The 16,343-nt window shown below is 36.4% G+C and overlaps 1 protein-coding gene across 2 annotated transcripts in view; it reads left to right on the top strand.

Moving 5' to 3' along the window:
* Positions 1-16,343, top strand: part of KPNA3 (karyopherin subunit alpha 3) — a 93,916-nt gene that overhangs the window by 59,809 nt on the left and 17,764 nt on the right. For both annotated transcript variants that reach the window (XM_040266953.1, XM_040266954.1), the window contains exons 3-10: positions 7,965-8,054; positions 8,239-8,268; positions 8,359-8,411; positions 8,532-8,627; positions 11,469-11,554; positions 12,425-12,511; positions 12,872-13,041; positions 14,135-14,179. In XM_040266953.1, the coding sequence (XP_040122887.1) occupies positions 7,965-8,054; positions 8,239-8,268; positions 8,359-8,411; positions 8,532-8,627; positions 11,469-11,554; positions 12,425-12,511; positions 12,872-13,041; positions 14,135-14,179 (657 nt within the window). The remainder of the gene's footprint in view (positions 1-7,964; positions 8,055-8,238; positions 8,269-8,358; positions 8,412-8,531; positions 8,628-11,468; positions 11,555-12,424; positions 12,512-12,871; positions 13,042-14,134; positions 14,180-16,343) is intronic.

Here is a 16,343-nt window from a genome sequence, read left to right as displayed (position 1 = left end):
CACTGCTGAGTTTTCCAAATTTGCTGGCATATTGAGTGCAGCACTTTGACAGCATCATCTTTCAGGATTTGAAATAGCTCAACTGGAATTCCATCACATCCACTAGCTTTGTTCATAGTGATTCTTCCTAAGACCCACTTGACTTCATGTTCCAGGATGTCTGGCTCTAGGTGAGTGATCACACCATCGTGGTTATCTGGGTCATGAAGATCTTTTTTTATAGTTCTTCTGTGTTTTCTTGCCACCTCTTCTTACTGTCTTCTCCTTCTGTTAAGTGCATACCGTTTCTGTCCTTTATTGTGCCCATCTTTGCGTGAAATGTTCCCCTAATATGTCTAATATTCTTGAAGAGATCTCTAGTCTTTGCCATTCTGTTGTTTTCCTCTACTTCTTTGCATTGGTCACTGAGGAAAGCTTTCTTTTTTCACCTTGCTGTTCTTTGGAACTCTGCATTCAAATTTGTCGTTTTTCCTGGGTTGCTTTTCCTCTTTTTCCAGCTATTTGTAAGGCCTCCTTAGACAACCATGTTGCCTTTTTGCATTTCTTTTTCTTGGAGATGGTCTTGATCACTGCCTCCTGTACAGTGTCCCAAACCTCCATCCATAGTTCTTCAGACACTCTATTAGATCTAATCCCTTGAATCGATTTGTGACTTCTGTATATTTATAAGAGATTTCATTTAGGTCATTCCTGAATGGTTTAGTGGTTTTCCCGACTTTCTTCAGTTTAAGTCTGACTTGGGGCTTCCCTCATAGCTCAGTCAGTAAAGAATCTGCCTTCAGTGCAGGAGCCCTGGGTTCGATTCCTAGGTTGGGAAGATCCCCTGGAGAAGGAAATGACAACCCACACCACTATTCTTACCTGGAGAATTCCATGGACAGATGCAAAGAGTTGGACACACCTGAGGTACTAATACTTTCATTCTCATTTTGCAGTAAGGAGTTCATGATCTGAGCCACAGTCAGCTCCCAGTCTTGTTTTTGCTGACTGTATAGAGCTTCTCTTATCCTTGGCTGCAAAGAATATAATCAATCTGATTTTGGTATTGATTATCTGGTGATGCCCATGCGTAGAGTCTTCTCTTTTGTTGTTGGAAGAGGGTGTTTGCTGTGACCAGTGCATTCTCTTTGCAAAACTCTGTTTGCCTTTGCCCTGTATCATTTTGTACTTGAAGGCCAAATTTGCCTGTTACTCCAGATATCTCTTGACTTCCTACTTTTGCATTCCAGTCCCTTATAATGAAATGAACATCTTTTTTGAGTGTTAGTTCTAGAAGGTCTTGTAGGTCTTCATCAAACCATTCAACTTCAGCTTCTTCAGCATTATTAGTTGGGGCATAGACTTGAATTACTGTGATATTGGGCTTCCCTTATAGCTTAGTTGGGTTATCGTCTGCCTGCAATGCAGGAGTCCCAGTTCAGTTCCTGGATCAGGAAGATCCCCTGGAGAAGGAAATGGCAACCCACTCCAGTATTCTTGCCTGGAGAATCCCATGGACAGTGGTTCCTGGTAGGACCACAAGAGTTGGACACAACTTAGCAACTAAACCACCACCATCACCACCGCTGTGATATTGAATGGTTTGCCTTGGAAACGAATAGAGATCATTCTGTTGTTTTTGAGATTGCATCCTAGCACTACATTTTGGACTCTTGTTGACTATCAGGGCTATTCCATTTCTTCTAAGGGGTTTTTTGCGCACAGTAACAGTTATAATGGTTATCAGAGTTAAATTCACCCACTACAGTCTGTTTTAGTTCACTGATTCCTAAAATGTTGATGTTCACTCTTGCCATCTCCTGTTTGACCACTTCTAATTTACCTTGATACATGGACCTAACATTCCAGGTTCCTATGCAGCATGCTTCTATCCATGGGGTTTCAGAGTCGGACACGGCTCAGTGACCAAACAACAATGAACCACTCTGAAGCCTAGTGGCTTATTAACAAAATAGCCATTTTATTCCACTGACGATTCTGTGGGTTGGCAGAGTGGTTCTTCTGGTCTGGGCCAGTTCACCTGATCTCTGCCTGGGCTCCTTCACTCATCTCTGGTCAGCTGGTGGGTTAGCTAGTGACTGGATGATCTAAGATGGTCTCATAGAACTTTCTTCCTATTGACTGAGACCTTAATTATCTTCCACATAGCCTCATCCTGCAACAGGCAAGCTCATAGTTATTCACCTGGTGGCTCTAGAATTATATAACCGGCAAGAGAGGACATGCTTGGATTTGGGGGAGCTTTACAAGTTCATTTACTAAACTCAAGTCCATTGCCCAAGCAAGTTACATGGCCATACCTGGAATAAATACAGGACCATATTATCCAGAGTCATGGATATGGGAAGGGGAATGATAACCATTTTCTAAAACAACCACAATTTGAATATGAACAATTTTATGCCAATAAATTTGAAAACTTAGGTGAAACGAACAATTTCCCAGTGGAAAAATTTAAAATAATTTACCCAGCTTACTCAAGAAGAAATTTTAAAATCTGAATAGATTTTAAAACAATTAATTAGATCAATAACTAAAAATTTAACGTCTCTTATTGCCCTGAAAAGAAGAAGTACTCACAGAGAGAACTCCAGCAAACATTCAAGGGCCTGACAATTTCAGCCTTAAACTTAGTGATTTCAGAGAAAGTAGAGTGAACATTTCTCAACTCATTTTATAAGGTTAAAAAACCGTAACACCAAGAACCAGGCAAAGACAGCATGAGAAAAGATGTATATAAGCCAGTTTCACTTATGAATATAGGTGGGGAAAAAATCCCTCATAAGGTATTATTAAATTGAATCCAGTAATGAATATATATACATATTTTAATTCCAAGACAGGTTTATCCCAGGTTATAAGTTGAACATTAAAAAGTTCTGAGTTTAAAAACTCACAATTCACCACATTTATAGATGAAAGGAGAAAATTATGTGGCCATTTCAATAGACTTTTTTAAAAAGCGTAGTTTAGTAAAATTGAGCACGTATGTGTGTCTGAAAAAGAAAATGTAGCAAATTAGAATTAGAAAGGAGCTTCCTTACAGCAGACATAATGCTATCCCTGGATTGGGCATCTGTGTACAGAGGAGGATTTAGTTGTGCTTATGCTTTTGTATTACTTTTGTGCCTGAAATACCTGGGAGAGTAGGAGGAATAGGGGGAGTAAGATCCCTGAAAGGCCTTTGGCAGCTTAATTATTCAGACTCTGGTAAAATTAGAGGAAACAGGATAAAAATAGAACCAGGGTTAGAATAATTTTTGTTTTGTTTATCTGTCAAATCAGTCAACTTTTTTGAAACTTTTTAAATGGCTTAAATTCCAAGAAGTGTTAAAAATCACCATATAATAGATGTTGTTGTGAGCTACACAGTCAAAGGCTTTCTTGTAGTCAGTGAAGCAGAAGTAGATGTTTTTCTGGAATTCCCTTGCTTTCTCTATGATCCAATGAATATTGGCAATTTGATGTCAATTTTTTGGGCTCCAGAATCACTGCAGATGATGACTACAGCCATGAAATTAGAAGACACTTACTTCTTGGAAAGAAAGCTATGACAAACCTAGACACTATATTAAAAAACAGAGACATTGCTTTTCCAACAAAGGTCCATATAGTCAAAGCTATGGTCTTCCCAGTAGTCAGGTACGGATGTGAGAGTTGAACCGTAAAAAAAAATTTGAGTTGAGTGCCAAAGAATTGATGGTTTAGAATTGTAGTGCTGGAGAAGACTCTTGGAGTCCCTTGGACAGCAGGGAGATCAAACAGTCACTCCTAAATATCTGATGAATATTCATTGGGAGGACTGATGCTTGAAGCTGAAGCTCCAATACTCTGGCCACATGATGCCGAGAGCCGACTCATTGGTTAAGATCCTAATGCTGAGGAAGATTGAAAGCAAAAGGAGAAGAGAGCAGCAAAGGATGAGATGGTTAGATGGCATCACTCACTCCATTGACATGAACTTAAACTCCACAAGACGGAAGACAGGGAACCTTGGTGTGCTGCAGTCCATGGGGTCGCCAAGAGACAGACACAACTTAGCGGCTGAATAACAAACAATAATGGATTTTAGGGTGAACTGTGTGTAAGTCACAAAGTGAAAAGCATACATTTTTTTTTTAATTTGGAAAAAATTTCATACTTGCAGTTTGAAATTCAGAGTTTCAAAATAGTACCAAAAAAGTACAGCACTCAGCACCCAACTTCCTTGATTCTTGGCATTTTCCCATATTTGCCTTATTCTTACTTTCTCCCTGATAAATAAATATATATATTTATATAATCCCCGCAACCAGTTAAGTTGCGGCATGGTGCCCCCTTACACCCTTAGTACATTATTTTCATACACCTTCCAGTGTAACCACAGTTCTTTTTTCAAGTTCACATAAATTTCTATCTAATCCATAGACCGTCACTCATACTTTGCTAGCTTTTTCCAATAATATTCTTTTATAAATCCAAGATCCAATCTAGGAATAGACATTGCAATTAGTTATATCGTCTTTTAAGTCTCCTTTGATCCAGTAGTTCTTCAGTCTGTATCTTTCATGACAGTGTATTTGAATATATAGACTGATTTTTTTAATAGAATGGCCAATTTAGGTTTGTCTGACTTCTCAGATGGTCATTATTACTACTATTATTTTGCTCAGGAATACCACCAAGATGATACTGTTTTCTCAGTACATTGATGAGAAGGCATACCGTGTTGATTTTCATTTACTCTTTTTTCTTTTTAAACTGTATTTGAAATTTAAAAAAATGTTTTTTTCTTGGCCTGCAAGGAGATCAAACCTGTCAGTCCTAAAGGGAATCAGTCCTGAATATTCATTGGAGGACTCTGATGCTGGGAAAGATTGAAGGCAGGAGGAGAAGCAACTGATAGCTGATTCACTTTGCTGTATACCTGAAACTAACACAACATTGTAAATCAACTATCAGTTCAATTCAGGCTCTCAGTCATGTCAGACTCTGCAGCCCCATTGACTGCAGCACGCCAGACTTCCCTGTGCTTGCTCAAACTCATGTCCATTGAGTCTGTGATGCCATCCAACCGTCTCATCCTCTGTTGTCCCCTTCTCCTCCCGTCTTCAATATTTCCCAGCATCAGTGTCTTTTCCAGTGAGCCAGTTCTTCACATCAGGTGGCCAAAGCATTGGAGCTTCAGATCCAGTATCAGTCCTTCCAATCAGTATTCAGGACTGATCTCCTTTAGGATGGACTGGTTGGATCTCCTTGCGGTCCAAGGGACTCTCAAGAGTCTTCCCCAACACCACAGTTCAAAAGCATCAATTCTTCGGCACTTAGCTTTCTTTATAGTCCAACTCTCACATCCATACATGACCACTGGAAAAACCGTAGCTTTGACTAGACGGACCTTTGCTGGCAAAGTAATGTCTGCTTTTTAACATGCTGTCTAGGTTGGTCATAGCTTTTCTTCTAAGGAGCATCGTCTCTTGAATCCATGGCTGCAATCACCATCTGCAGTGACTTTGGAGCCCCCCCAAATAAAGTCTGCCAGTGTTTCCATTGTTTCCCCATCTATTTGCCATGAAGTGATGGGACCAGATGCCATGATCTTCGTTTTCTGAATGTTGAGTTTTAAGCCAACTTTTTCACTCTCCTCTTACACTTTCATCAAGAGGCTCTTTAGTTCCTCTTCATTTTCTGCCACAAGGGTTGTGTCATCTGCATATCTGAGGTTGTTGATATTTTCCCCGGCAATCTTGATTCCAGCTTGTGCTCCATCCTGCCCGGCATTTTGCATGATATACTCTGCGATATGAGTTAAATAAGCATGGTAACAATATGCAGCCTTGACACACTCCTTTGCCTGTATGGAACCAGTCTGTTGTTCCATGTCCAGTTCTAACTGTTGCTTCCTGACCTGCGTACAGATTTCTTAGGAGGCAGGTCAGATGGTCTGGTATTCCCATCCCTTCAGAATTTTCCAGTTTGTTGTGATCCACACAGTCAAAGGCTTTGGCGTAGTCAACAAAGCAGAAGCAGATGTTTTTCTGGAACTCTCTGTCTTTTTCAGTGATCCAGTGGATGTTGGCAATTTGACCTCTGGTTCCTCTGCCTTTTCTAAATCCAGCTTGAACATCTGGAAGTTCACAGTTCACGTACTTTTTGAAGCCTGGCTTGGGGAATTTTGAGCATTACTTTACTAGTGTGTGAGATGAGTGCAATTGTGCAGTAGTTTGAGCATTCTTTGGCATTGCCTTTCTTTGGGATTGGAATGAAAACTGACCTTTTCCAGTCCTGTGGCCACTGCTGAGTTTTCCAAATTTGCTGGCATATTGAGTGCAGCACTTTCACAGCATCATCTTTCAGGATTTGAAATAGCTCCACTGGAATTCCATCACCTCCGCTAGCTTTGTTTGTAGTGATGCTTCCTAAGGACCGCTTGACTTCATGTTCCAGGATGTCTGGCTCTAGGTGAGTGATCACACCATCGTGGTTATCTGGGTCATGAAGATCTTTTTTGTATAGTTAGTCTGTGTATTCTTGCCACCTCTTCTTACTATCTTCTCCTTCTGTTAATTCCATACTGTTTCTGCCCTTTATTGTGCCCATCTTTTCATGAAATGTTCCTTTGGTATCACTAATTTCCTTGAAGAGATATATTTGCTGTTTAAGATTTTATTTTCCCCCATATAGGCCATTACAGAATTTTGAGTAGAATTCGCCGAGTTATACTTATTTTTCTTTACTCGATTATTACCTTTGCCATTTGATCAGGACACTTATCTGCCCAGTTTTTTCTCTGTAAATTAGTAAGTATTATGTGGGGAGCCACTTGAGACTATAAAATATCAGTGCATTATTTTCATATTTGTGAGATGCATCTATTTGAAAATAATGTAGAATTAATTATTTGAGTACATACTAAAATGTGCTGTGATATAATTTGAATTTGGTAATCTCTTAAGCAGTAGCGTACATGTAAGCATCTAGTTTAAACATGCTTACTTATACATAGCACAAACGTAAATACCATGCATATAACCCAGTAAGCCTTGTCTGTCTCTAGTTTTTCTAATTGATCTGAGTTTTAGCATCAGTATTAATACATCATCAGTACCTTTCTGTTGTAGTCAAACACTTCTATAAATATTAAAGACCAGAAGGTAAAGCCTTGAAAGTTTTAAATTGAAAAGAATCTTAGATATCATACAGTCTTTTATCTATTCTTACTTAATTGTGTAGACAAACTAAAAAAAGAAAAATTGTCATTTACCCAGTTATATATTATGTAAAATGGCACATATTGCCATTACAAAGAGTTCAAATCCCATAAAATGCAGAGATAAGCGTTTAAAACTGAGGTAATAGCAGATAGATGACATTTTTGCTAGTGAATTCCCATCCCTGCACTCCCAATAAGTGGGATACATACAAATCTTAACATTTGAGCAATAAACCCTCATTAAGCTGGCTTCTTAATAAATGCATTGCTTCAGGCAACCATTAGCAGCAAGCTGATGAAAGCTAGTATACTAGTTGAAATATATTTGCTAGACCTTTATAATAAGAGAAGGAAATGGCAACCCACCTCAGTATTCTTGCCTGGAGAATCCCAGGGACGGGGGAGCCTGATGGGCTGCCGTCTGTGGGGTCGCACAGAGTCAGACACGACTGATGCGACTTAGCAGCAGCAGCATAATAATTTAAAATTTGAATCTTTATTACAAATTAGGAAGCACAGTATTGGTGAAAACAGTTGCTGCCTAATAAATTGTGTGTGTGTATGAGTGCTGGCCTTTAAACCAGTTAATTTTGTTACCAAATCCAGAATATGGCCTGTCATTGATTTGTAATATACATATTTAATTCATATTATCCTTATAAAGAGATTTAGTGTTTATTTCACAGTTGGCTGATAAAGTTGAAATAATTTTAATGACATTTTCATTAGCAGCAGCCTTTAGAACTTAACTGTTTTATTGGTTGTGTTTCAGAACAAAAGAGATGAACACTTACTGAAAAAAAGAAATGTTCCTCAAGAGGAAAGTTTAGAAGATTCAGATGTTGATGCTGATTTTAAAGCAGTAAGTTAACGTTGCTTATAAGGTGTTATAAAAGTAATTTTTATAATAACCAGAGAACTTCATTCTCAATCTTAAGACTAATTTTACAATGATAATTAGGGTATATTAACTCTTTAGTAAATACATTAATTAATGTAATTTTGCTATTAAACTCTTTGCTGAACTATCTTTTTTTCTTTTTAAGCAAAATGTAACACTAGAAGCTATATTGCAGGTATGTTATTAATTTAATATTCTCTTTTTTAAGTATTTTCAAATTGATTTTTTTTTTTTTAATTTCTGAAATTTACGTTTGGTGTTGCAGAATGCCACAAGTGATAACCCAGTGGTCCAGTTGAGTGCTGTCCAGGCTGCAAGGTAAGGACGAATTTGTCCAGAGAGAGAATTATATCACACATGGTCTAGAAGTAGTACACTGTTACTTCTGTTCATAGTTTGAAACTTATAGCAGTTAATTTCTCATACCTCTTTTTCTAGAAAGCTTTTATCCAGTGACAGAAATCCACCAATTGATGACCTAATAAAATCTGGGATTTTACCAATTCTAGTGAAATGTCTAGAAAGGGATGATAAGTAAGTATGGATTTAACTCCCTGTTCACTTTTTTCAGCTAACTGAAAATTTGTGATTATTATTTAACTAATGGGTTCCATTTGGTTTTGCCTTTATTACATTTTTCATTTGTCATGTATTTTAATGTAATTTTCTAAATACTGTGATAATACTCTGCAGACCTAAGTGCTTTTCTTTTTAGTTTATAAAGTATGTGTATGTGTTTTCTAGGAAAATTTTAACATCTGTTTATTGTCTATTCTAAATTGTCTCAAACATTTATAGTCTTTATTTGTTAGTTAGCTTTTTCTTCAGTAATGTTTTAAAACAACTCAAATAGTGTTTGAGTCATTCTTTGCTTATGAGTCTATATATAGATTAACCTCATGACTTGAGTCAACTTGAATGGTTTCCAGAACTGAGTAGCTCTTTCTTACCCTGGGAATATTCCAGCTGATCCACAGATACTCTGAAGTCTTTAGCAGAACTCCAGCCACGATTAGTGGTCTATCATCATGGTTTTTATCTGTGGTAAATTAAAAATAAGAGGGCAGATTATAATTTCCCAAAATAGAGAAAAACACCACTTGGTATCTTTTGAGGTACTGGCCCCATTTCTACTAGTGTTTGGAGAGATCTTAGTGTGCTAGATCTTAAACCTCATCAGTTTGAGTTAATTGGCTAGAATGTAAGTCGGAACCCAAAATACATTTAAACAAGGGCTCATTTTTCTTTTAAGGAATGTTTAGACTTAAACTTGGGGGTATTTTGCTAAATATTGTCTATGAGATTTTCAGGTGACTAGATTAAAATAATAGCATTATAAATGTTTCCACTAAGAGTTTTTATTATTTTAAAATACTTCATTCTTTTTCCATTATGTACCACAACCATCTCTATTGTATATATTTTCTATAAGATTTATTTAAGCAAAAATAAGTTTTGTTTCAGTTATGTAAAAAAAATTCTGTTTGCCTCTACCTTTAGGGCCCTCTTTTTTGGCTCTTGAGCTGCTTTTCTTTTTTCTTTTCTTTTCCATTTATTTATTTATTTTGCATTTTTGTCTTTGTCATGGGCTCATTTGTATGGGTGTGTCTGTAAAATGTAGCTTGTATATATAACAGAAGAGTATGCTGAAATATATACGGACATGTATAACTACCACTGGAGGTAAAAATAGAAAATTGTCAATGGTTTCAGTCTGACTTAATGGATTTGTTATGGGAAATTGTGTCATAATATAAAAGACCTGAGACTGGAGCTGAATAGACCTTGGTTTAAATCTGGGGTTTGCGGCTGACCTAAACCCAAATAGCATTTGATGCTTAGGTACCTCTTCTATAAAATTTAGGTGGTTGCAAGGAATGAAAATAATATATACAAAATACCACATAATACCAACCATATAATAAATGTTTCTTTATTGTTTACTTATTGTGCTCATTGTATTACTTATTTTCTCTGTCTTATCTCTCTCTTTTTAAATGATATCTTAGAAGACCTTCCCTAGCTTTGTAATTGTATTTTGTACATCTGTCTGTTTTCTCATTTCAGGCCCTCATTGTCAGTATTTTGCCAAACCATCCATCCTAGTTTAATAACTTTCTCCTTCCAGTCTGAGACAATATAAACTATCTCATCGTCTTTGATCTTATCATTCCTTTATTTCTCCTCAACTTTGATGCCCTCTTATTTCTTGCCTTTCGCCAAAGTTCATCGAGTATTGCTAGTTCTTGTCTGCTACTTCATTGTCTGGTCCGTTCCATCTTTTTAACCTCACTGCTTGCTATTATCACTGACATTTTTTCTTCTTAAAACCCTTTCCTTCTCTGATCTCTCTAATCTTTTGATATTAACAACCTCACTGTTTCTTTGATATTTATAGAGTTTCTTCTAAGTTCCTAACCTTTGGCTTTCCTTGGTTTTTGCTCATTCCCACCTCCTCCCACCTTGGCATTCTGTTTGAAAAGAATTGATGTTTTTCAGCTATCCACCCTAACTTAACATAGATAATTTCTTAACAGATTTTCCCCACATCAGCCTTTGCCCATTTTTATCTCTTCTTCATGGACTTCAACATTGTTTTCTTTACGTCACTTTTCAGTAGCACTCTACACTTGGTATGTCTGTAGAATAAATTCTAAGTCCTGAAGCCTGAGATTTGAGTCCTCCTCCACACACACATTGTAACTTGGCCTTGCAGTTTTACCCCGTGTCGCAGTGTTGTACATCTTCTTGGCTTCAGCTCTCCTGATCTCTGTGTTGCCACCTGCACTCATCATGATCATCCCAGCCGTGGTGGTTTTATTTGTATTTCCAGCTGTCAGTGCCTTTCTTTCTTTATCGCTCTTGGAAAACCTAGTTCAGTTTTCACTTTCTTTGTGAAGTCTTCCATCACCATTCCAGATTATAATGATCTTATCCTTTCAGCAAAATTATATAGCCTTGTAATATCCCTGGTATGTGAAGCAGGTGATGTAGTGAAGTCAGAACTTTAAGACCTGTCTAGAGGTTGTGGCAGTGATTCAAATGAGATGATGAGGACTTCGGCTACCACAGTGATATTTTGGATGGCACTATAAATATAAGAAATATTTAAGAGGTAAAATTGATACGATATCTGTGGGAGAGAAAGGGGTCAAGGAAAATAATGACTGGCTAAATGTTGCAACTACCAGTGAACCTAAAGAAGTGAGTTTAATTGACTGACTTTGAGAGCAAATGAGACATTCAAGTGGAGATATTCAACAGGCAGTTGAACGTAATGAGGCGAAATTCAAGGACAAGGTAAAGGATAGCCATGTAATCTGTGGGTCTTAAATGGTAGTTAGGTGTCTAAAGATTTTTTTTTGTTTTTTACAGCCCTTCGTTACAGTTTGAAGCTGCATGGGCATTAACTAATATAGCATCAGGAACCTCTGCACAGACTCAAGCTGTTGTACAGTCTAGTGAGTAAATTAACTTATTTACTTGCTGGACCTTCTGTAATTTGTATGAAATGTGCTGAACAGGAAAATCTTTAGAGACAGAGAACAGAGTAAATGGTTGCCTAGGGCTGGGGGAGAAGGTAGTAGGACTTTCTGGGTATGGGATTTCTTTTGGGGGCAGTAGAAATGTTGTCAAATTAGATTGTGGTGATGACTACACAACTCTGTATAAACTCTAAGAACCTTTGAACTGTACACTTAAACAGATTATATCTCAGTAATGCTGTTAAAAGTTTGAGTCAATTTTAATTTAAACATTGAATAATCAGGTCGTGCAGAGATACAGCTAAAAATCCTAGAGGTAGTATACAACATACTGAAATTTTAAGAAAAAGTGATCTACCTTATACTTAGTTCTCACCTGAAATGAATATGATACCAGTCTTTTGGAATTTGAGTTAGTTCATAAGTCATGTGTAGAGTAAGAAATATAGTGATAAATTATCTTGAAATATAAGGTAGGCTTGATATGGGTATAATCAGTTCTTTAATTAATCCCATATCAACAATTGGAATCATATTGACTAAAGTATTCTAAGGTAGAAACCTTTTTTTAATGAATTGCAGGAAAAACGTCATGCTGTTGTTTTCATTTAATTAACACAATCGCAGTTCTAGATACTGTCAATAAGTCTGTTGCTTGAGACTGGGGAAACACTAAAATGTAGCATATTTAGGGTAAAGGTATTTGCTACATTTATTTATTCACTGAACTATAATTAAGCAACTCTAGTGTACCAAACTCTATGTATATTTCATAACTTATTTAGGCTGAAACCTGTGAACTCTTCAACATTTTGCAGTATAAATATTAGTTTTTCTTTATTATAGATGCCGTACCTCTTTTTCTAAGACTTCTCCATTCACCACATCAGAATGTTTGTGAACAAGCAGTATGGGCTTTGGGAAACATTATAGGTAAGTTGAAATTAGGTTTTAAAACACTCCAATTAAGTATCTTAATTAACTTTTTTCCTACATTGGCCATTACATACTATGTTTCCTCTAATTTTAATGTGGGTTGACTTATCTTCTTGCTTCATAAATATTAACTTAAGATTGTACCTCTTTAGATGGATATGCAATTTGTTATCCAGGACTGGTAGGTTAAATTTGTGTTCCCCAAATCAAAATCTAGAGAAATAGCAACACTTGATGCCCTTGACTGATGTTGAGGAAACATAGAACATCAGTGTCCCAACATGAGCCATTGCATACATTTCAGACTTTCTCATCCTGAATGTAATTTTTTTTTAAATACAATTTTCATTTCTGTAGGTGATGGTCCTCAATGTAGAGATTATGTCATATCACTGGGAGTTGTCAAACCTCTTCTGTCCTTCATCAATCCCTCCATTCCCATCACCTTCCTTCGGAACGTCACATGGGTCATTGTCAATCTCTGCAGGAATAAGGACCCCCCACCGCCTATGGAGACAGTTCAGGAGGTAAATGAAGAATTGCAAAGGCCAGATGGTATATTTTCCCTATGTTTATGCTTTAGGTTTTCATGTACAGGGAATGAAATAACACATATACTGATTTCATTGCAGGTATGAGATATTTAAGTAATGTATCATAACTTAATTTTTGACTTCTGTGAAATAAAAGTTGAGACTTGTGGCACCTGACCAAATACAGTCCACCTTAATTTAAGAAACCATAAATTCAAGCAGAAAACAACAAAAGAAGAAAATAAAATCTCAGTTTTATTACTACATTGAGTTGTTGATTTAACACTAAAAAATAAGGGATGGCTGCTGATAAAACTAGTGTACTTATACGCAAATGTTCTAGAGTTAAATTGCTGTGTTAAATCTGCTAATTAAAGCAAAGTAAAATCTTTTCTCTTTACATCTGATTTGTAGATGGATCTGAGTATTTTAATTTTTATAAAATCCTATGTAACCTTTAATCACTTGACTGTGTAGAGAAATGTTGACTGTGAATCTGTAATCTTTATGATTGGCATCATTCACCATCTTCTGCCACCTCTTGCCCATATGGAAAGGGTACTTAGTGATTCCCGCCACGCCCTCACAGATTTAAAGAAAAGATTTGAAATGTCTGCATTCAACAGACTTTATACTGGTCCTACTTCTCTTGACTAAATCTGAGGTCAAAAACTTTAATTTGACTCAAGTAGTTCGTTAAATAAAATCTTAGTTTTAAGCAGGTAAGTGGGACAGTGAGATCAGTTTTAAGAATGGCTTTTTAAAAATATATACTCGCATCTCCACTGTTTGCAGTAGACATATGTCATAAAGAAGGTTATTGAAAACAAATGTTTTTCCTTGAAGGTACATTAATCTCTGTCAGACTTACTTGACTATTTTAATTAAACATCTGAAATATTTTTTGGTGTTTCAGATTGAATTTATTGTATTTTAATTTTCCTAATAGAGATTCAAAAAACTTAATGTTGTTTTTCTTGCCCTCAATTAGTAATTACTGCTTTTTTTAAAAATCACAGTTAACTCGTTTTTGCCAAGACATGTTCGTCCACTCTAGAGTTATTTATCATTTGTTTTCTTTCCTCAGATTTTGCCAGCATTATGTGTCCTCATATACCATACAGATATAAACGTAAGTAAAGCAGAACCTTAGTTTTGGTATTTGGCTCTTAATGAGACTGAAAGGCTTATTTTATTCTTATGTTTTTAGTAAATGTCACCATATATCTTAATAATTTGTCAGGCTTCCATAATGTATGTGGAAGAAATGTATGTTCTGTTTTCAGAAATAGGATTAAGGTTAAACTGAGTTTATATCTTAAATCATTCAGATAATAAAAATACTAACATTGGAGAAATAATCACATAAGTAGTTAATTTATTTATTTATATCATAATAGTATTTTTAAGTATCAATATTTATAAAGTGGTAAAAGCTTTATAAAGCTCCTTTGTACTTAAAAAAATTTTTTTATTTGATTTTTGTAATTGGTAGTCTAGATAATATCTAGAGGATATTATATTATATATAATAATATTATAATTATAATTATAATATTATATATATTAATTATATATTATAATAATATCCTCATTTTAAAGAATAAGAAACAGCCTCAGGGAAAGGTTAAGTGACTTATTCAAAGTTGTGGAGCTTATAAGGGTCAGTGTCCATATTTTAAAACTGAGATCTTCTGATGACAGATCTTGTTTACTTCCTATGAAACCATACTAACTCCTAGGCTATAACCTTTTGAGGTGCACTATTGAAGAATATCAAGCATCGCTTTAAATGCAAAGGTATCTTTAGATTATTTGTTCATTATATGAGGTTTAGTTAAGCACTTACTGTATATATTCTGGCACAGTTTGTTTCAGGCAGTCTGAGAATTCTGACTGTAGCAAGGCTGAATGCCAATTCTTCCCCAAAGTAAAACAATGGATAAATTTTAGACAATTCAGAACCGACTCTAATGTTCATCCAGCGTGAATTTGACTTCTGATATTTCAATTAAGATCTCTTCTGATTTGTATGTTTGTGTTTTTGTGTATCTTTGTTTACACATAATATTTATGTGTGTGGGTGTCAGAATTATGTGTGATTTATCATTGAGATGAAGAAAATACATCTTTGTTAACATTTCTCAAGAAGCAATATATAGTTCCTATATAAGTACTGAACCACACATTTCCCTAGTTAATTTTAGGACTTTAAGTTCTTAGGAAGGAATCTTTTAAAGGTACCTGAAGTAACTTTTTATTTGTGAAGTGTTAGCCTGAACTGTCATAACAATTAAGTGAATCCTGTTTAGTTATATACTGTCCTGTTTTCAAAATGGACATAAAAGTGACTTAGCAATAGACAAGATAATAAATACCTTAGAAGAAAGGAGGAGGTAAAATTATTTTTAAAAGTGTATTTGTTGTTACTGCTAAACTTAGTCCAAGCTTTCTGAAAGCCAAAATTAAAAGGAAAATAAGCAAGATATCTGGTCCCATCACTTCATGGGAAATAGATGGGAAACAGTGGAAACAGTGTCAGACTTTATTTTTTTGGGCTCCAAAATCACTGCAGATGGTGATTGCAGCCATGAAATTAAAAGACGCTTACTCCTTGGAAGAAAAGTTATGACCAACCTAGATAGTATATTCAAAAGCAGAGACATTACTTTGCCGACTAAGGTCCGTCTAGTCAAGGCTATGGTTTTCCCTGTGGTCATGTATGGATGTGAGAGTTGGACTGTGAAGAAGGCTGAGCACCGAAGAATCGATGCTTTTGAACTGTGCTGTTGGAGAAGACTCTTGAGAGTCCCTTGGACTGCAAGGAGATTCAACCAATCCATTCTGAAGGAGATCAGCCCTGGGATTTCTTTGGAAGGAATGATGCTAAAGCTGAAATTCCAGTACTTTGGCCACCTGATGCAAAGAATTGACTCATTGGAAAAGACTCTGATGCTGGGAAAGATTGGGGGCAGGAGGAGAAGGGGACAACTGAGGATGAGATGGCTGGATGGCATCACAGACTCGATGGACGTGAGTCTGAGTGAACTCCGGGAGATGGTGATAAACAGGGAGGCCTGGCATGCTGCGATTCATGGGGTCGCAAAGAATCGGACACGACTGAGCGAACTGATATTCATATTGGAGAAGGCAGTGGCACCCCACTCCAGTACTCTTGCCTGGAAAATCCCATGGACGGAGGAGCCTGGTGGGCTGCAGTCCATGGGGTCGCTAAGAGTCGGACGCGACTGAGCAACTTCACTTTCACTTTTCACTTTCATGCATTGGAGAAGGAA

The sequence above is a fragment of the Oryx dammah genome, unplaced genomic scaffold (assembly GCF_014754425.2).
Source record: "Oryx dammah isolate SB20612 unplaced genomic scaffold, SCBI_Odam_1.1 HiC_scaffold_24, whole genome shotgun sequence".
Classification (NCBI taxonomy): Eukaryota; Metazoa; Chordata; class Mammalia; order Artiodactyla; family Bovidae; genus Oryx; species Oryx dammah.
The sequence above is the reverse complement of the archived record's forward strand: the minus strand, read 5'-3'. Positions and strand labels throughout refer to the sequence as shown.